General features: G+C 44.2%; 1 protein-coding gene and 1 long non-coding RNA gene across 2 annotated transcripts in view; one reads left to right on the top strand and one right to left on the bottom strand.

Annotated features, from left to right (window-relative positions):
- The window catches only part of LOC149868318 (uncharacterized), a 64,540-nt gene extending 59,295 nt beyond the window's left edge, over positions 1-5,245 (bottom strand). The window contains exon 1 of the long non-coding RNA XR_016441223.1: positions 5,135-5,245. This is a non-coding gene — a long non-coding RNA (uncharacterized LOC149868318). The remainder of the gene's footprint in view (positions 1-5,134) is intronic.
- The window catches only part of EPB41L4A (erythrocyte membrane protein band 4.1 like 4A), a 220,303-nt gene that overhangs the window by 171,225 nt on the left and 27,355 nt on the right, over positions 1-21,723 (top strand). Inside the window, exons 14-17 of the mRNA XM_090038376.1 lie at positions 1,179-1,262; positions 8,765-8,878; positions 11,530-11,577; positions 13,722-13,799. Of these exons, the coding sequence (XP_089894502.1) occupies positions 1,179-1,262; positions 8,765-8,878; positions 11,530-11,577; positions 13,722-13,799 (324 nt within the window). The remainder of the gene's footprint in view (positions 1-1,178; positions 1,263-8,764; positions 8,879-11,529; positions 11,578-13,721; positions 13,800-21,723) is intronic.

The raw sequence follows: 21,723 nt of genomic DNA, 5'->3' as shown, positions 1-21,723 counted from the left end.
TATTGGACATGCATTTAAAATTTCTTCAGACCTAATGCCATTCTGAGAATCACTTCATTGTGTAATTGTTAAGCTATGCCAAAAAGGGGAGCTCTCAATTCAGGACAGAGCCTGTTTGCCATATTTATTTGCATAACTTGTAACAAACATGTTTCAGGGTGAAAATAGATTTATTGCATGCATTTGAGCTTGATTGCCTAATCGGTGAAGTATCAAGAAAAAATTGATTCACATGTTCAAGTAACCTAATTTGGATTTTTTTTCTTGCTAGCTTTGTAGTTTTTATGTTATATGAGAATTAAATGATTAACTTGATAACCTGAAGTAACAGGAAGGTGAGGTTAAAATTGGATTAACAAGTTAAATAGGCAAATTCCCTTCATAAAACTAAATATGTCATGTAGGTGACATCCCTCACTCTGTGAGTGAAGAATGCTGGGTTTTGTTTTTCCTCTGCAAGTAAGCCTCTCTGACAGCTTTTGTTGATATTTAACTTGTCCTTTGAAACTGCTTATGTTTGTAGTGCAATGCTATACCAGTAATACTTGTTCAGGAGCTTAGTATCAACTAATGTGAATATTCAGTCCAAATCAGTGTTTGTAGTTGCAGAAAAGGGCTAGGAGAGCAGCAGGGAAAATATGAGCAACCACTGAATAGAGAGCAGTGTCCATTCAGATACCACAGACTAACACTTGGAATGACATTAATTGATTGTCTTGGGAAGCTTACCCTTTATTTCCTTGACTGAAGTTCAAGATGTTAAAAATTGGGAGCAGAAAAAGATGAATTTGAAAGAGAGAAGGAATGCTCCTGAAAAGATTCAGACATTTTAGGACTTGGTGCTGGCTTCTACTCTCTATATAGGTGGGGAAAGAGTTTGCTTACATATACCACTACCTCTTTGCGAGTCCAGTTTTCCAGTTTCTGGCTGTTTTGGAACATTGCTTCCAGAGGTGTCAGGAGTGATATTGCATAGCTGGTTTTTCAAGTACTCTTTTTACCTTCCAAACGTGGTATATCTTGGAGAGATTCTTAGCATGGAGAGGAAATGGCCTTAAGCCAGAGGGTGCAAGTTCTGTGCTTGCATGTCCCTCAGATGACTGATAATGGGACTATAGGAAAAAATAATATTAAAAAATATATTTTTTAAATTTTAATTAATCTTTGGTTGCTTTTAGCTTTAAAAAGGTGAAAAATGAAAATAGTTCAGAAGCCCAAAGAAGTAAAACCAGTGCACCATGGGAGGAAAATGGCCTCCAGAGGTAAGGTTTTTGAATCTTGTGGAATGGCACAAGATTTTGTTTGGGTGAATATTTGAAGGAAGTTAATATAATACTTTTATGAGTAGCAGGGTCATAACAAACCGATGAGTCAGATGAGGCGTGTTACCTGACATTTCCACAAATGTCCCTGGTTCCATTTGAATATTTTCAATGCCATGAAATGTGTTGATTTGTCCTTTGATATATAGCAAAATGTTTTAGAATAGCATCATGATCATCTATAAACTTAGATTACAAAGCATATGCATTTATTTTTCAGTCATATATATTTTCTTCCTGTTTAGCAAATGGCACTTTGGCAGAAGAAACAAGAATCATGTTGAAGCCAGCCTTAACATTTTTAGTAGAATGTTCTTATGTAATTTGAGATAAAAATATGATTTTGTCATCTCTAATAGAGAAAATGTTATTAGGCTGTGTAACGGGGGCCAGGGGCTCCTGTTACTTTGAGAGAAACTGAAGCAGAAAGTGGGATTAGTGGCAGCTAAACAGGGGTTAGCTGCAGGAGGAGCTCCTTCCAGTTCAGGCTGGTGATAAGTGGGAGCTACAAGTCATGTCAGGTACTCAGAGGGCTGAGAGAGCCAGAGAGTGGGGAGGGAGCTTGGAGTGGTATGATGACACAGAGGGGGAACTTTGTTTCAGTTTAAAGTGATTGCTTGCAATTTTGTTCTACTTTGATAACCTTGAGGACTAGATAGTGGCTGGAGGGGAGGGCAGGAGGCCATGCAGAGTTTCCTGAGAGGTACTCCACGTTTTTGTCCCTATCAAGGGCAGGCTCTGGCTAAGAGAGCCAAGGTGTGAGCCCCGGCAGGAAGAAAGGGACAGGCTGTAGCTGAGAGGGCCAGAGTTTCAGCCCCAAAAGGGTGAGACGGGCCAAAGGCTGAAACAGTGAAGGTCAAAGGCCACGAGCCCATGCAGAATGAGGTGGGCCAAAAGCCAGACCAGGCTGAGATGCAGAATCTAGGCCAGAAGAAGTGGGCCTAAGCTGGCACTTGACAGTGAGGGTAACCAGTGGACTGAAGCCAAGAGAGCTGAAGCCCGTATGAACTGGTGTGTGGATCTAGAATAACATCTGCAAGGTATGGCCATGGCTATAGGGGTGAATGGAGGCCATGAATAGCCCATAAGGTGACTGGTGTCCTGGGATACTAGTGAGGCTAGGAGGGCCACAGCTCAGTGTCCCAGGGGCAAGGTTGAGTCAGACTGGGTTCACTTAAGGACCTGGGGGCAGCCTCCCTTTTATATGAAGAATAATTGCATCAAGGTGTGCCTGGTACAGAAGAAGGGAAGGTACCCCAAGGATCTGGAGTGTAGGGAAGGGCTTAAGGGGCCACCAACGGGCATCACAGCTGCCCTTGGAGGCTGGGACCTGCTACAGGCTGTCATACTACTGTTTCACTGTTAATATTGTCCTTGGGATAGATGCAAGGTTGTAATTTTAGCAGCCAAGAAATGAAAATACTGAATATAACTCTTTCTACCCCAAATGATGGTAAAAACTTTAATAAATATACAGCCTATATACTGCATATAGATTGCACAGTTTCTAATAGAACCTCTCCCCATGCCCCCCTGGCTCAGTGATTGGCCACGGGGGGACCCCAGGTGCCCCCCCAGACCCAGGAGGCACCAGTCGCTAAGCCAGGGGGGTGAAGGGAGTCTCCCACACGCTCCATGGCAGATCTGGAAGTGGACCAGAACTGCTTCTGGTCCACTTCGGGGTCTGCTGCCAAGTGTTCTTGGGAACCATCCACCCCGCGTGTTCCCATAGGACGCTCCATCCGCCCCACCATCTCAGCGTTTACGAGCCACCTGGTACCTTGAGGTATGTAAAAAAAAAACACAGAAAGCTGTGTCTATGTCCAAATCATCCAATCTCTCCAAATTGATTCAGAGGGTTCTGATTTGATTCGGAGAGATTAAAGGGTCTCCTGACTCGATTTGGATTTGGAGATGTGGTCAACGAATCAAGCTGAATCTCTGCTGAATTGAATCAGTGGCTGAAGCTTCACGCTGCCCTAATTGTACTGACCAGGTTAAATGCTATGATTTCTGGGTGCATATCTATGGTTTTTAGCAATATATGAATCTGTGTTTCTCTGAATCATTTTGCAGTGTATTGTGGGAGAACTCTTCTGATTTTTCCTGTGTATTCTTAGCTCATCAACTCAGTAAAACAAAGCACTTCTAGTTCAGCATTTGCTTCATATTGGTGCCTGTGGTCTTTAAATAGTTTAACTAAAACTATTAACTAAAACTGGATCTTTTCTATCTGTTGACATTAATACATCCTTATTTTGGGAACAGTGGGCAAATACAAAGCAGATCTTTTGGTGGGCATTTCAGCAGTGCCCTGCGAAGGTAATGGCAAGTCTCGTAGAGGAGATGTTGGAGCTAGGGCAGTATGGAGACTAATGGTGCAAGTTTAAAGAGCATTAGAATCTCTCTTCCATGCTGACTGGTGATTCTGAAGCAGGACCACAAGCAAGGAGTAGGGTAAACCTACTTGGTCCTACAGATCCCATGTAGGCCTGGAATGACCAGTAGTTGGTTCAGAATTCCTAGCTGATAAATGCCACCTTCAGGAAATGTATGAGGCGTTTGTCTTCACTGTGGAAGTTACTGGGGAGATTCCCTCACCAGATCCACTCCTCTCTAGGGACAGGTCAGTGGAGCTGACCCAAATTGAGGTTACAGTAAAAGTGGTCATAGAGAAAATTGATAAACTAAACAGCAGAAAATCATCAGGACCTGGTGGCATTCACTCTAGGGTCTTGAAGGAGCTCAGATTAGAAATTGCTAAACTCTTAAATGATATGTAACCTATTACTAAAAACAACCTCTGTACCAGAGGATTGGAGGGCTGCCAATATGATTCCGATATAAAAAAGGCTCTAGAGGGGACCCAGGGAAATACAGGCCAGTGAGTCTAACTTCTGTTCCTGGAAAACTGGTAGAAATGATCATTAAAAAAATATTTTTTTTCAGAACATAGATGAACATGATTTACTGGGGCGGAATCAACACAGCTTAGTCAAAGGGAAATCATGCCTCACCAACCTATTAGAGATCTTTGAGGGTATCAATAAGTAGGTGGATCAAGGAAGTCTAGTTGAACTAGTATATTTGAACTTCCAAAAAGCCTTTGACATGGTCTCCTATCAGAGGGTCTTAAGTAAATTAGGTAGTCACAGGATTACAGGGAATATGGATTAGACATTAGTTTAAACATAGAAAGCAAAGAGTGAGTATAAGCAGTCAGTTTTCAGGGTGCAGACAAGTAAACTGTGTGGCATCCAGGGATCTGTGTTGGGACCAGTGCTGTTTAACATATTCAGAAATTATCTCAGCCAGGGGGTGAGTAGTGAGGTGGCCAAATTTGCTTATGTCACAAAGTATCCAAAATAATAAAGACCAAGGCAGACTGTGAGGGACTATGCAAGGATCTGGCACAAGGGAGCAAATGGGCAACTAAATGGCAGATGATATTCAGTGCAGATATGTGTAAAGTGATGCATCTGGAAAAAATAACCCAAGCTGTACCTATGCTAGGATGTGTCCTGTTAGCTGTTACTACACAGGAAAGAGATTTGGGAGCCATTGTGAATGATTCACTAAAAACATCAGCTCACTACTCAGCAACCATCAAAAAGGTAAACAAAACGTTAGGGATTACAGGTTTCCCTCGCTTTATGCTGTACTTGCATTCCTGGAAAACAGCACATAACTTGAATTTTTATAAAGGGAACCCACTTCACAGATGTAACAAATAAGGGTACATTCCAAGACTTCAACTGTACTGACCCCCAGACGCATTTCTACCACTTTTACAAGACAATTTTCATACTCACCAACAGCAGACAGTACACACAAGCACAGGGCACTATCATAATGGGGATGGCAACTACAGAACCACGTCGCAGACAACAAGCAAGGAGCACAGATCCACATAGGAGACTATATTTTGGTGCACACCGTTCCCACAATGCACTGCACAAAGCAGCGGACTGTCAGCTTCCACTGCACCAATTGCGTAAGTGAATTTACCTTGCATATAATGAACTTTTGGTATAAAAAGGGTCATTGCATAAGAGTGAATTTGCACATACAGAACACACACAAAGCGAGGGAAACCTGTATTAAGAAGGGAATTGCAAAGAAAACTGAAATTATTATCATCGGGGTCCAGGTTTTCTGTTTCCTGTGAAAAAACGGAAGCCCCCCCTTGGATTTTCCCTTTAATTGAGAAAAATGCGGATTTTTCATTTTAATGGAAACACGTGGATTTTCCACTTTTGCAAAGAGCTCTCTGCAGGCTGGTGGAGTTCTAGCCTGCAAGGGACGGGGTGGAGCAGCAGGAGGGCAGTCAGGCAGGGGGTTCCATGTGTACGTGCACGCTCACACATGCACTTCACTGCCAGGCAGCCTGGAGAGCAGCTCCTGAAGATAAGTCTGGTGCAGGGTGAGGAGGGATTCAGACCTCCATAAGAAGGGAGGGAGCTGGGCAGGGCTGGTATGGGTGTTGAGGCTGGGGCTGCTGCCCAGCCCAGGCAGTGCATGGGGCCTGGGGCCCAGGACTCTGTGTGGCCGCAGGGCTCCAGCAGCGAGTGGGATGGAGCCGTGGGTGGCTCATCTGGGTGGTGGTGGGGAGCTGGCTTTCTGCCATTGAGTGCACTCCCAGGGGGTGCAGGGAGGGCATATGTCCTCCAGATTTGTGTGTGGGCAGGCTGCCTGCTGTGGGGCAGTGCGGGTAGCCCAGCTGCCCTCTTCCTGGGGCCCTGTAGCCCAGCAGATGGGACCTGGCACAGCAGAGCAGAGCAGGATCAAGTGGGGAAGCTCATTGCTGCTGCTAGGAGCTCCACGCTGCCATGGCAAGGCACCCCCTGCCCACCCATGCTGCCATGGTGAGGTTCTTCTCACTGGGCTGCAGAGGCCCCGGTGGGGAGGGCAGCAGGGCAGGGAGCCCAAGCCTACAGCGAGCAGCCTGCATCTGCCACCCCCATTCCCCAAGGGCTCCGCTGTGGCCATGCTGCCTGTGGGGGAGGAGTAAGAGGGGATATAATTGCTCCCTATAAACACATCAGGAAGTAAATAGCAGGTATGGAGAAGAACTGTTTGAGGTAAAGGATAATTTTTGGCCTGAGGAAAAAATGGGTAAAATCTAGCCACAAAAAAGGTTAGGGTGGAAGTAAGAAGAAGGTTCCAAACCATCAGAGGACAGTCAGGTTCTGTCTTTCTGTAGGAATATTGGATGCACAACCCCCCTAACTTTTAAGATAGAGTTTGGTAAGTTATATAAGGGATTATATGATGTCATACATATGGTAGCAAAGGGCTGAACTCAGGGACCAGATGGTGCCTTCAAGTTTGTGTTCCTTAGTTAGTCACACTTGCTGATTTCAAATGTCTAACTTTATTTAATAGCTACTACTCTATCCTCCTGCCTTACTATTGTACTAAAAAGTGTTCCTATGCTAAGGCTAAGTTATTTGGCATGTTTCCAGATACAGAACAGAAATATTAAGTTTTTTGTCCTTTTCTGCATTATTATTAATTCTGCCATTTCTGCATTCTACCATTTCCTGCCAGTAACAGGCCAGTGTCATGGTTAGGATTCTTTTCATTCCTAATATACTTTAAAAATCTCTTCCTTATTGCTTTTGTGCTTTTTTTGCTTCCCTTATCAAATGTTATCATTTGTCTTATTCATTTTCTACAATTCCTAGCTTCTCTGGGGATTTTTTTTTCATTTTCTTTTTTTGTAGCTACCTTCAGTTCTCCTCTAGACCAAATTGGTTTTTTTTTTTGTGTGCAACCTTTCTTTCTCAATTGAGGGACTGAACATCTGGCAAAATTTTCTTAAACAATTCCTAATCATTATTGAAGGGGTTTTTAAAAATTGTTTTCTTGCAGCTGATTTGGCTTATAATGTTTGCCCCCTTTTATATATATTGGCTTGTAAATGCATTCTATTTTCACACAACAAATATAATCAAATCATGATTACTTGCACCTGAGATACCACAGATGCTTAGTTCTTTGATCAATTCATCTGTGCTAAGAAAGGGTTAATATAGATGTAAGTTTTTCTAGTGGTGCTGTTTTTTGTACACATGTCCAAGTTGTGGAATTCATTGAACTCATAACAATAATTCATCAGAATCTTAGCAAGAGTCTGTTTCTAGCTAGCAGTGTCCTGGGATAAAGGATTTCCCTGCATGGTCTGTCTGTTCAAGTGCAGAGTATAAATGAAAAATGCACTGTGGAATGTGAGGGCATAAATATGAAATCAGTATTTAAAAATTTGTGAGCAGCTTCTTGTTCAAAAGGAGGAAGTAGATAAAAGATAAGAAAAATATATCATTGAGAAATTATGGGGAGGCATTAAAGGACTTGGGAGCATCCAAGTTATGTAACCTGGGGTACAGCCTGCATTCATGCTGCTGAGTGGGTGAGTTATAGCCAAAGTTCAACACCCTTGGCTCCAATCCATATCCTAGTTGGGTTAAGCAAACCTAGGTTCAAAACCCCTCCAAACCCAGATTAAAGAACTGTGTGCACAATAAGAGGTCAGTGCCAGGGCTCACTTTGCATAAGAGCTGAGGTTAGCTCTGCAGTAAAGCTATAACTCTCAGGCCCATGGCATATTTGTTTTATTTTATACAGTAGAATCCAGGTATTTTGTATTGAGATGGTTCACAACCTGTTTAATTTTCAGTTGCCAGATGATCATTCTGGGTTTTCCTTCAAAAGACATTACTTCTCCACTCAGCTGGAGCTCAGTGTTTTCACACAACTGATTGGAGAAGCAATGTCCTTTGAAATTAAAGCTGCAGCCAATGATTGGAACACCTCAGCAGTCCTGCACAGCTGCTTGCTGCAGTTATGTATACTCTAGCTAGTTTGAAAACCATCATCTTTGCAGGGGGGTAAGAAATCAAACTGTGAAGAATCCAGATTCTACTGTATTAATTAAAATGATGTGTATATAAGTAGAGGGGACAGGGTTCTTATTCTCCTATTTTCTTTAGCATTATAAATAAATACGTATTTGAAAGCTTTGCTCTGGCCTAAATAACTTGTTCTAGATTACAAAAATATGCCTGTTCAGGAAATAATGTTCTATTTTCTCGCTGCACATAGCTGTTGGATCAGTGTCAGCATTCTATAACATTGTGTTACCATTCTCTGAATGGTTCTGAGTAATTGTCCTTTCTTTTCAAGGTTTGGTATAATGTATGTATTCCTGAAAAGCAATAATATCTCAGTGTAAGCTTCAGCAAATCCTATTATGTACACTCCTTTTGAATAACAACCCTGTCAGTATAAAGAATTACTATTCTTCCTGTTGCTGCCAGTCCAGCAATTTTAAATAATCTAAATATGTTAACTTCTCAGTATTTCTGTAGAATGCAGCCATGGCAGTTAACTCCCCTGGTAGTTTTGAGATCAGTTGTTTATTCTTGCTGTTTTGATTCCAGCGGACTGTATAATTCTCCCAATGACCGCAGTAAATCACCAAAATTTCCTTATTCTCGGCGACGGAACCCATCAGGTGGCAGTGAAACTGAATCTGGGCAGCCAGTCAGAAGAAGGTAAGTGTATGGAGATTCATGTTAGCTTCTACTTGCTGCAGGAGTTTTTTTTTGTGATGCTGTATTCTTTGGGGCTCAGTAAGGGCTTATGGAGCCAGAGAAGTATCTGAGGATACAACAGCCACCAGTAACAATACTACAAACAAGTGAACAAAATTCCATAAGTGTTGCTCCCTACAAAAGATGAAGAAGATGTAGAGACTGGGATGTGGGCCCTGTGTTTGTCCGTCAGAATCCAGTGGGGTAGTGTGGGGGCAGTTTGAAAGCCTTAACTCCTTTCCTTGCTGCTATTCTTGACTCTGGCTGCTGTGGAAAGGAATATTCAAAATCTAAGGATCTGCATAATTTGCTGTTGCTCATCGACTTGTAAAGGTGGGGAGGGGGAAAGAGAGGGAGAGGTGAAAGTAGAGAAGGAGGGGTTGGAGGGGAAGGGTGGAAGACAGAGAGAGCCATTTTACTGACAACAGCCTTTTATAAAGGATATCAGTACTGTTTTGGGCAAAAAAGAAAAGTGATGAGGCCCTTAAGGAAAATCTCCTTAATATGGTCTTTAGTGAATCTTACTATATCATAGTATGTGTCTGCAAAAATAGAGCTGTGAGGTATATAGCTATTTTTAAATTATATAAATAGTTGAGTAACATATAGAAGTGAAATTAAGTGATATAATATGAGATTCTTTGCAGAAACATACCCAGAAAGGACAGAGCCAAAAGAAGATGCAGTCCCCCTTTTCCTTTCCTGATCATATATAGCTAAAGAGGATGGTAACCACCTCTCTGTAAATTTGTGGACACTCCATAAATAACAAGGCTAAAAATGTCTGTTCATAAAAATCCATTAAAAATCAAGCTGCTTATAAAAATCTAAAGCCACCAGAGCTTGACTGAAGCTCTGTGATGGGAAAGCAGCTTGAGGCAGTATTGAAGCACAGGCAGAGTGCAGCAGCTCCACCTGATGTCTTAGCAAGAGAGCAGCATCCTGAAAGGAGCTTTTATTAGGGATTTGTGGCTGATGGGAATTTCCATAGCTCATTCCCCAAACCCAGCCATGTGCTGGGGTTGCTGTTGCATCCCATCCCATCTGCCTGTAACACTGTTAGGTGGCAGGTTGGCATGCAGTGGCCATTCCTTAGGGGTCCGTGCAAGGACAGAAAGAGCAGGGTCAGTGTGGGTGAGCCAAGGGGGAGGCATTATGGTGTGGGGAGTGGTTGTAGACATCAGGGTGCAAGAGTGAGTAGGGCATCCTGACAGTTGGTGGCAGCAGGGTGTAAAACCATTGCTGCAGTCGAGCAAGGTTGCCTATCCAAGACATTTTTTTTTTTACTGATAATCTGCAAACTTTACAGACAATCAAACTTTTATGCTATGGCTGTTGTTAAACCATAAATTTGAACCCAGCCGTTGTCCAGGGTCTATAAGAAGGGTTACATTTACATTTTGTAAAACATATGTCAGTAAAAAGGTTTGATTGTCAGTAAAATGTTTACAGATTGTTGGTAAAAAAATAAATAAACAAATGTTTGGTTGGCCATCCTACTGAAGGGGCTACCTTCATAATTTGACAGTAGCCTATGGCCATTTGAGTTACAGGAATTTTCCACATTTAGTCCATGGAGCCTCCCCAGAGTCTGGAGTCTTGTGTGCAGCAAGCCTGTGTCTGACAGCATTGGCCTTATGTAACCTCTATACCAGGGCTTGTAAGCAGGGCCTTGTTATAGGTGAGATAACCTTTTCCCAGCTGGATATGTGCCTTATAGGGTGATTTTATGTTGTGTTAGCCCTTTAACATATCATAAAATGGCTAGAGAAGGGGAAAAAAATTCCCCTGTTCAATATGCTTGATAATCAAACTAGATGCTATAATCTCAGATTCCAGATGCTCAGCACGTGTAAATCTACCTAGGTCCACTAGTGTCAGTAAAGCTGAATTTGATATATCCTGGTAGGGTATAGCCTTGTGTTAACTGGAGTATGTTTCCTATTGCCCATTACTCTATCTCCTTCTACCTTAGCTGGCGGAAGGACCCAGGAAAGAAAAGGAATTCAGATGTGCATTGTATATCTTGAAAAGCCTATAACATTTGTGTAGTAGAAGATTTTTTTTGAGATGAGGAGTATGTTGCATCTGGTTCTTCTACCATGTAGACAGATGGCCATGCCAATAACAAGTTTTCTCTTGGGCCAGAACAGCATAGAACTGTTTTTGAAAGTCAGATGTCGCCCGTGGGATTGTGGACACTGGCAATAGTGGATAGATACTAACCTAATTATGTCTTCCCAAATTTTGAATGGAATTAATGCTTTTTGTTTTGGTCTATTTTGTAAGACAATAATTGTGTTGTTTATCCTCTGCTTACTGGTATTGGTAGGGAAATATCAGACTTGACTGCACTGACTATAGAGGGATTTCCAAAAGCTAGTTTTTCAGGATTCATCACTGCTTCCACTGGAATTAATGAGTGGAATTTCATACTGTGCTTAGCAGTGACCTGCAAAACTACTCTTGCCAATATTTTGCTATTTAAAGCAAACACCTGTCTGAAGTTACTGTTGGAATAGGTATATGTATACTTTTGTATATTAATAGTTGATATTAAGTGACCTATAGGTATTTTATTATATAGTTTCTTAATAATTTTTATGTCATAGGAAAGCCCAAAACAGTGGTGAAGATTCAGATCTAAAGCAAAGGAGAAGGTAAATATACTTTGGGGGCTAGGGGAATTGGAGGGGTTTTTTTATAGCTCGGTAGAGATTGTTGCACAACCAATGAAATTATGGCATTTTCAGAAGCTCCAGTAGTGCAGAATCACAGATTTTATTTATACAACTGTCTATATTTTCTCTCAGCTGGAACTATTCATAGTTGTTGTTTTTTTTCTGGTAGACCATGTCAATACTTGTTGAATTCCTCCCAAGTAAATTGGATAAGTATTCTTTTTCTGCTGAGAAGCTCTATAGCATGCCATCTGTTGTAGACCTACCAAACCACAACTTGCCAGAGCTTACCATACCACCTCATATAACCTTGTGCCAAAAGGGCTTGTCTGCAATTTGGAAAGTCTTTCACATCAGCTTGAGATTTCCAGAGTAAAGTGCCCAAACACAAGTTTTTGAATTATCCAGCCTCTCAGTTTGCTTTAATACATCATTTCCGGAATTGAATTGATTGACCCTTGAGATGTGTTTTTATGCAACAACGTAAATGCGAATGCATCCCACGTAGATCCAAATGTTCCTCCAGTGGCAGTCCCTTTGCTGCTGTGTCACCTTTCTTTGGCATGCATTTAGCTGAGCTTGTGTGTTTGCTTTGTACCCTCTGCTGTTTTAGGGTTGTCTTTACTAGATGTTTCTTGCAGTTAAATATTTGTGTTCAGTCAATGTACTTGTCTGCAGTTTCAGTTTGTGACAAATTTGTGTATCTCGAGTCTTGCATGCTATGCCATCACATTAGAGCTGTGCTTTCTGCTTCCACATAGCCCCATACTGAGGTCCTAGATTTTCTTGCTGTCTGGAAGTGGGGGACAGACCGGGTCATCTTAACAACAGTCATTGAAATGCCAAAAGACAGGAGAGAATGTTGAAACAAATGAAGGCAGAGTTCCAGCCTGAAGGGAGCTGGGAAGGAGCCGGAGGAGGGTGGTCAGGCAGGGGGCACCATGTGCATGTATACATAACTGCCAGGCAGCATGGAGAGCAGCTCCTACAGGTAATTGGGGGTGGGGGAGGAATTGAGGCCCCCATAGGGAAGGAGGGAGTTGAGCAGGGTTGAGGCTGCTGCCCAGCTGGGTAGTGCCTGGGGCTTGGGGCCTGGGTCTGCACTGCATGTCCACAGGGCCCTGGCAGGGAGAGGAACGGGGCTGCGGGCAGGTTGTCTGGGAGCTGGGGATGGGTGGGGGTGGGGATGGCTTCCTGCTGCTGTGTGTACTCCTGGGGGGTAGGGGGACCCACACCCCCCAGATCTGTGTGCAGAGTGGGGGTGGGGTGGGCTGCCCGCTGCAGGCTCAGGTAGGGGGGCTACTCCCTGCTGCTGCATGTACTCCCAGGGGGCAGGGTGGATCCGTGTTTCCCCAAGATCTCTGCATGGGGCTGTGTTCTGCCCATTTCAGGCTTGGGCTCTTCCCTGCTGCCCTCCCCCAGTGCCTCTACAGCCCAGTGTGTGAGACCCGGTGCAGCAAAGAACAGCAGAGTCTGTTGCAATGCACTGGATGGTATTTTTGCAAAGGATGCCACCCCTGAAGTCCTCCAACATGTTATGATCATTATTAATGACACTTTTGTAGTTGCCAGACAGAATGCAAAGCAGGGGAAACAGATCCAGAATCCTAGGATCATTTTGAGCCGTAAAACACTCAGATGGGAAGTGGTCTTGAAGACCCTTGAATCACAGTATTGGGGAAGGAACCTCCAATTTACCAGGGCTGGGGAGGGAGTCTCTTTTAGTAAGTACTGTTTGCTGTGTATTATTACAGTTGGACAGGATAATTGTACCAGATTATTTCAAGATATCCTCTATGTAACTAGTTTATCTTCATGTCTTTAGCTTTCTTGCTCCCTGCCCCCCCACCCCAACTGTGCTCAAAAGGATGGTTGAATATTAATCCTGCAACAACTGAACAAACCTGCCAGCTCTGAACTTCCTTCCTGAGTTAATTGTTGCTCCTTTCCCTTTTAGTTAACCATTCTCCCTGCCTTAGCTCATTGTGGTGGCATCATGTGATTTTTGTGGTTCAAAGACCATCCAAAACCTTGTGTGGCAGGCATGTTTGCTGTAGTGGCAATCTTAAGTGTAACAAACTAAATTAAATTATAATCATTGTTATTTCTATCCTTTTCTCCAGGTCACGCTCTCGTTGTAATACCAGCAGTGGTAGTGAGTCAGAAAATTCCAACAAGGAGCATCGAAAGAAGAGAAACAGGTGAATATCAAATATATCAGGCTTTGAAATGCAAAACAAATAGACTGTACACAGCACAAAACATAAGTAGACTGTACACAAATATAAGTAAATATATTTTTTAAGCAAGAGGGAAAATAGAAGAATTGCTGATAGAAGAACTGATATATTGGCCATCTAACTGAGATCCTATGTGGCAGCTTAAAGCTCAAGTTTGTGTGTTAGCAATTTAATTATGGAGCACACATCTGTGGATACAATCAATTCGCATTCACATACTGCTCATTTGGGAAGAATTCAGTATTCATTATTAATGCACTGTGCGATCAATAACATAGGAGAGTTTACATAAGATTTGCATTATTAATGCTTATTGTTATTTATTGCATTGTTAGTTCACTAATGTTGCATGCTCTCTCTGACAGTGCCTTTACTATATTCCTACATACTTGTGAATATTCAGAATTTTATAATACGATTAAAATAGAAGGAAGCAGACAACTTTTCCATTCAAAATACAAATTCTATTTGTAAAAGAAAAATGCATTTCAAGAAGATGTCATTACTCTTATGGACTTCTTGCTACAGAAGAACTGCTGGTAGAATAGAATTAGTTAGCTAGATATTAAGCACTCCATTTCCCCTTTCCATTTATTTTACTGCAATCTCCTCTGAGAGAGAACTCATTTAACTTTCCCATCAGTATATTTTACTGATGTTTGTAGGCTCTAATCAAACAACATTCCTTCCTTACCACACATTACTTTCTTGGTATATTAGATTGGTATGTTGTGGAGTATAAAAGGGTATTTTCATCTTTTGGGTAGTGAATAATTTTGTCCAAAAAAACAGAAAAGATACGGTACATTCAATCTTGGTCTTGTTACACAGTAAGTTTAGATGGCTTCTGGAACTCTTAGCCCCTGCGTTGGCTGCACATTAACACCTTTTAGGTGCCTTAAGTGCAACTTTGCCCCCTGGGCACATTGGGCAGAGCAAGCTCTGGAGCACCTGGGCTAGGGACAGACATTACACATCAGCCGGTTTAAGTGATCAGAAACTGGTTTAAACCTGTAACAGAACAGACATTCAGTGCGCATAAACCAGTTTGAAAATGGCTGGAACTGGTTTGAGATAAACCTGGTTGAATGTTGTATCAGACTTAACTGATTTGGGTCAAATCACTGGTTTATGCAGTGTCTGTCCCAAACCCCTTCCTGGTTTAACTTAAACCAGAGTCCCCCAGCATCCCAGGGCTCTCTGGTCCCCAGCAGGGCTGGCCCCTCCCCTCTACTCCCTGGCTGGAGGTCCGGCAGAGACGGCAGGGACAGTAGCCTCTGCCTGGCTTCCTTGTGCTGCCCCCCCCCCCCCCCCCCCCCACTCAATCATGGATTCCCTGCTCCTGTCTCCCAGAGCACGGACCATAGCTAGCATATGGTATGCTAGCTCAGGGGTTGTCAACCAAGGGGTATATAAGAAGGCCCTAGGGGATAGGCACGCATGCATGGGTGGGGATGGAGCGCCACCACGTACCATCCCACACTGCCATGGAGGCACCGCCCACCTAGCTGGATGCAGATGGCAGGGGCAGCTCCAAAGATTTGGAGAGATTCAGAGATATGGATTGGCGGGGGAGAGGCAGGGACAGCTGAGCAGCTGCAGGTTCTCCCGCTGCTCCTCTAGCTGTGCCTGCCTCTCCCCAGGCAGGGGGAGCTGCGAGAGAAGCCCCCATGGTTGCTCTGCCTGGCCCCATTCTCTGCCTGGCCCCAGCCTTCCGGCACTTTTATTTTTTAAAAGCCCCGCATTCACCAGCTACAGTAGTGGCAATCGGGGCCTTTGCGAACTCATGGAAGAGCCACCCTGCGCAGTGGGGGGCAGTGGGGATTGCCACACCTGTACAACAGCTGCCTTATGGTGTGGGTGCAGTGCAGGTTGGCAGGGCACTGCGTGCTGTCTGGGAGCTGGGGCTGAGCAGTGCCAGGCTCCGACTGACTGCTGGAGCTGCCCCAGCTCCCAGCCCGTGCCGCACCATGCTGTGCCCTGCCAAGCCACGCTGCACCCACATGGTGTGACAGCTGCGACGTGGGTGCCAAGTGGGGGGGGCAGTCTCCACTGCCCCCTGTGTTGTGTGGGTGGGCTCTGCCATGAGCCCTCAGAGGCCCTGATTGCTGTTGCTACAGCTGGTGAGTGCGGGGCTTTTTTTTTAAAAGAGCTGGGAGGCTGGGCTGGGCAGAGGATGGGGCCAGGCAGGGCAGCCATGGACTCCTTTAAGAAGCATTTGGATACTTATTTTGCTGGGATCCTTTGACTCTAGCTAACTTCCTGCCCTTTTTTGATGGCGACATCACTAATAGTGTGTTTGGTTTTTGTGAGGTTTGTTTGTTTGTTTCCTATATGTCTGTTTTTATTGCTTTTGAGAAGAAAAGGTTGGTACAAGAAAAAAAATTGATTATACCCGCAGTTTTATTACAGAGTATACATGTTCACTTAGCATTTTAGTTAAATAATTCTACAAAATGCCAAGATCCTTTCATATTGTATTAATAAAACACATCAGTATTTCAGTTGCAAGGTGTCACCAGACACAAGGGAAACTATAACATAAAATAAAGCTGCTGGTACAAGCTTCTGTTGCTGCCCATGGCCTCACCATGCTATGGCAGTAAGCTATTTAACGGATATATCAGAACCCCTGGAAACAGATATGTGCTACATTTAATATACCGTATTTTTCGGACCATAAGACGCACCCCTCCTGGAGCCTCAGTCTCCGCGGCAGCGAGTCCCTCCTTCAGACTCCTGCCCTGTCTGTTCCGGCCGGCCATTTTTATTGCCGGCTGCCGGCCACCGGCATGGGCGCCGGCTTCTGGTCTAAACAAGTGGCGGATGTCCCGCTCGGGCTCCGCCGCCTCTGCGGGCAAGCTCTGCCCCGTCTCCCCGGACACGGCATAAACAAGCGGCGGGTGTCCCGCTCGGGCTCCGCGGGCAAGCTCCGCCCCATCTCCCCGGGACACACACCTTCAGACCATAAGACACACCCTCGTTTTCCCCCCGCTTTTGGGGGGAAAAAAGTGCGTCTTATGGTCCGAAAAATACGGTAATATATGAAAACAGTGGACATGTCTTTGTCCAAAACTGCTGTGCAAGTTTACAGCGCTATTTAAATGATTTGTAGCAATAATGAATTGCAGCTGCAGTAACTAAAGCAGGGGTGGGTGATTATTTTGGGCAGAGGGCTGCTTACTGAGTTTTGGCAAGCCATCGAGGGCCGCATGACAGGCAGCCCAGGGCAGATAAATATTAATTTTCTAAATTTTTAGGGGCCCCACGGGCTGGATAGAATTGCCTGGCAGGCTGCATCCAGCCCCCAGGCTACATTTTACCCACCCCTGAACTAAAAAGATATTAAAAAACTGTGGTGATACAGCAGAGGTGGGCAAAATATAGCCTGTGGGCCAGATCTGACCTGCCAGGCAATTTCATCCAGCCCACCAATTAATTGTACCTCATTCAGCCTGCATGCCTCACTCCCTCCCTCATGTGAAGGAGGTCCTGGCCTGGACAACAAGCTGCAGCTGCATGAGAGCATGGGGCTGGGGTTGGGAGTGCAGAGCTCGGGTGGGTAGGGTGTGGATGTATGTGGGGTGTGACAGAGGTTGGTGGGGTGTGGGGATCCCCCTGCACATTTCCACCCCCCACCATGGCACATTAGTCAGTAGGCCTGTGCAAAGCAGCCAGTATTTGATTCAGATTCAGTCGTTTCAGGGGACAGTGATTCGATTTGGTGATTTGGATCACTGTCCCGAATTGATTTGGCTAAATTGGATTCAAAAGATTCGGCGCTGATTTGGTGATTTGCTCGTAGACTATCATGTGGCATCACTAAAATATCTATAACTTGGTCGTTTTTTTTGCAGAATTGGATGAAAACAGCAGGGTTGGTAGCCTGTTCTGAGAGCATGAAGCCTGACAGGTTTCAAGGAGATAGGCACAGGGGTTTTGTGAAAGTGCCCCTCAAACGGTTGAAAGCAAAACTCGTGTCACTTCTGTGTTAACTGGGTTTCTGGTTGTAGCCATGTTGGTCTAAGGAACAGGCAGGCAAGGTTCTTTGAGCAAATGTGATATCTTTTATTAGACCAAATGAAAAGTTGGAGAAATATATCTTGGCAGGCTTCTGGGTTTAAAAACCCTTTGTCAGGCTGAGGAAGCTTCTGCATTTGGTGTGTGCGCTCTTCCTGGATGGAATGAATAGTAAAGAAGCCAGGAGCTGGGCTGCAGGCAAGAAAGACAATCAGTGAAAATATAAATTGAGGTGTCAGAGGGTGAGAGACAAGTTGGGGGTGGTAGTGGGGGGGAGTGGGATGTAGCAGCCATGTAAAAGTGGAAAGGTACCTAGGAGCCAGTGAGTACTTTTCACATGCTGTTGCTTCCAGACAAAGACAGCTCACAAAAGGAAGAGAAAGGCTTCACACAGAGCCTTATATGCTGTTTCTGCATCCCTCCCCCAGAGCACTGTGATTGGAAGGGAACTCAGGGAAAGATCACTGACCAGCTACAGATGTCAATATCAAAGCAGTCTTTCTCCCCATCCCTCTTCTTAGTTTCTGTTTCCCCCCAAGACTGCCTTCTGAATCACTAAATCTTTTCCAAATCAATTTGGAGCTTTTAATGAGTCTCCTGATAAGATTTGGATTCGACGATTTTGGCCACCGAATCAGGCCAAATCATATCTGAATCGAATTGGCGACCAAAGCTTCACACAACCCTAATAGCCACTGCTGCTGACAGTAGCAGCAGGCCTTCAGGGTGCTCATGGCTCATGCAGGTGCTGTCACGTGGTGGCGCATAGCTCTAATCCATTCCAGGAGCTTCAAGTGGCAGCAAGGAACGGAGCTAGGCTGGCCCGCCTCTATCGTGCGGGGCTCCCCACGGTTCACATGCAGCTCCTGGCACTCGCACACGCCAATGCTTGGGAGCCCCATGCAATGGATCCAGCTGCTTTCCCTGCTGCCACATGCAGCTTCTGGGACTGCACTTTAAGAGGTGGGGAGCCCCACCCCCTGCTTCCTTCCTGGAGGAGTTCTGGCAGTTGCATGTAGCAGCAGGGAGCAGAGTGCCATGTGCAGCTCCTGGAACTGGCTGGATCCACTCACTGGCAGGCGGCAGCACCTGCGCAGTCCATGAGCACCCTGAGGGCCCGCCACCTGCTCCTGTTGCTGCTGGTAGAGGCTGTGCACCATGGGGGGGATTGTGTGTGGGGGTCCCCACACCCTGTCCACCCTCCGTCACAGCCCACAAACCCCACTCCCCACAACCCCCACACATACACACACCCTACAACATATACCACACCCTCCATACGGATATCCCACCATACACGCATTCACCCCCATCATACCCCATACACTCCCCCACACACAATATACAAGAGTAAAACTTTCATAGAAGTAGGGTCAGAAGGGACCTTATAGATCTTCAAGTCTGACCCCCTGCCGGGGCAGGAGAAAAAACTGGGCTTAAATGATCCCACCTAGGTAGGCATCAAGCCTTCTCTTAAAGACCCCCAGGATAGGAGCCAGCACCACTCCCCCCCCCCATGGGGGGGATCCTAGCTGCCCTGACTGTGAAGTAGTTCTTATGGATGTCTAACCTAAACCTACTCTCCAACAACTTGTGGCCATTATTCCTTGTTATGCCAGGGGGTGCTAGGGGAAACAAAGTCTCTCCCAAACCCTTCTGGTCCCCCCTAGTGAGTTTATGGACGGTCACCAGGTCCCCCCTCAGCCTTCCCTTGTGAAGGCTGAACAGGTTCAGGTCCCACAGTCTCTCATTGTAGGCTCTGCCCTGTAGTCCCTGTGGATCATGTGTGTGGCCCTCCTCTGGACCCTCTCAATGTTGTCTACGTCCCTCCTGAAGTGAGGCGCACAGAACTGGACACAGTATTCCACCTGTGGCCTGACCAGTGTTGCGTAGAGGGGGAGGATCACCTCCTTGGCCCTACTTGAGATGCACCTGTGGATGCACGACAAGGTTCAGTTAGCCCTGCCAACTGTGACCTCGCATTGTTGGCCCATGTTCATCTTGGAGTCAATAATGACTGCAAGATCCCTTTCTGCTTCCGTGCTCTCAAGAAGGGAGTTTCCCATCTTATAAGTGTGCTGCTGGTTACTAGTGCCCAAATGCAGCACCCTGCACTTGTCAGTGTTGAAGCGCATCCTGTTTTTGCTAGCCTACCCCTGTAACCTATACAAGTCTTGCTGCAGTCTTTCCCTCCCTACTAGTATGCTCACCTCACCCCAAATTTTGGTATCATCAGCAAATTTAAACAGGTTGCTTTTTACCCTGTCGTCCAAATCGCTGACACACACTTTATTTTTAGCTATTATTCAACCACTTCTATATACACAATGTAAACAAATCGGAACAGAATTATTTTTTAAAATAAAATAAAAATACGTTATAGCAGATGTTTGACTTTTAGTACATGATTTGTTTTTTTTCCTGCTTCTAGGATAGCACCCCCCTCCTCAAAGGCTACCTTTGTGGCCCTTGGCAACTCACCAAAACTCATTAGGTGGCCCTCTAGCCGAAATAGTTGCCCATCCCTCTGATACAGAGTACTGATAGAAGGAATAGCTGACCTGTGAAATGCCTTTAGAAATTGATTAAATCAGAAATGTTCAGCTAACAATAAGTAAAGTATATGGAATATTTAGCTAGGCAAACCATGAAGTTGGAATGAAACACTAACTATAGATTCAATAATCATTGGGCATTTAGCATTTTTTTTATCATCTTTTCTTCCTCTCCTTCTGAGTTATGGTAATTTTTTTTTCCTGTGAGGATTTGGGCTGAATGTTTTTGTTCAGGAAGCTCCACTAGCATATGAAGGAAATTAGTGATAGGCCACAGGAACACTTATTAAATTCTGGCAAGAAAGATTGTACAGAGGTTATCATTCTCTTAAGAATAGAAGGAAATAGCTCTCTTATCCAGCCCTTCTGTTCCTGCCAAAAGTGTTCCAATTAAAGACCTAAATATTTCATAATTGACATGCATTTTCTTGATATTTTATGTTCTCAGGATTGGCTGACACACAAAAAAGTTAATGATATCACAGAATTTTTTACCTCTACTATGTTGCCGCTTTAATTCCAGCTGTGATCAGAGGTCATCATGACAAAACGTACCAAGTGTCTGGTAATACAGATGAAATGAAACTGGTGGTCTTGTTTTATCCAACTACTAATGAAACTGGTGGTCTTGTTTTAAGACCAGCTGTGGTTGATTCCATCTTCATTAGCAATCTCAGTAAGTATTCAAAGATTTAAAAGGCTATGGATGCTAAAGTAACTAGCACAAGTGGTCCAGCCAAAACAGGGTTAAAGAGATATGGGGAAGATTGGGCTGTCATTGGCTACCCTTTTTTATTTTGTTGATAAATACTAGTTTGTTTTCAAGTGCTGTGAAGTAAGTATATTTCACAAATGAGCAACTAAATTGTATTCTGCTGTCTTGATAAAATAAATTAGCTCTCATGTTTTCCAGAGGAATCTGATTCTGATCATAGAACAGTAGGATATTTTATTCATATGACAAGAGGTCACTGAACTAAATATTAGGTGAAATCTGGCATAGAAAAGCAAAAGTAAATGCAAAAAGCAGTGTAAATGGGGAAGGTTAGGATTAAAAGGATACATGCTTATGCATTCTTAATAAGCACATTAGGTTTCAATACAACACATGAATATTTTAATGCAAGGCAAAAGTAAGTTAGTAAATGAGTTAAAACCCACAAACTTTATTCTGAGCATATTTAAACCATAATGGCAGCATGTTCTATTTAACTTGCTGTGGTCAGAACACACTGTATTAAATTCTGGGATCCTGTGTTCAGAACTAGAGAGATCTAGTAGGCTATATAGAAAATATTCTAACATATAAT

This window comes from Crocodylus siamensis, chromosome 3 (assembly GCF_052110815.1).
Source record: "Crocodylus siamensis isolate JL-2025a chromosome 3, ASM5211081v1, whole genome shotgun sequence".
Classification (NCBI taxonomy): Eukaryota; Metazoa; Chordata; order Crocodylia; family Crocodylidae; genus Crocodylus; species Crocodylus siamensis.
This window is presented reverse-complemented; position numbering and strand designations above follow the sequence as displayed.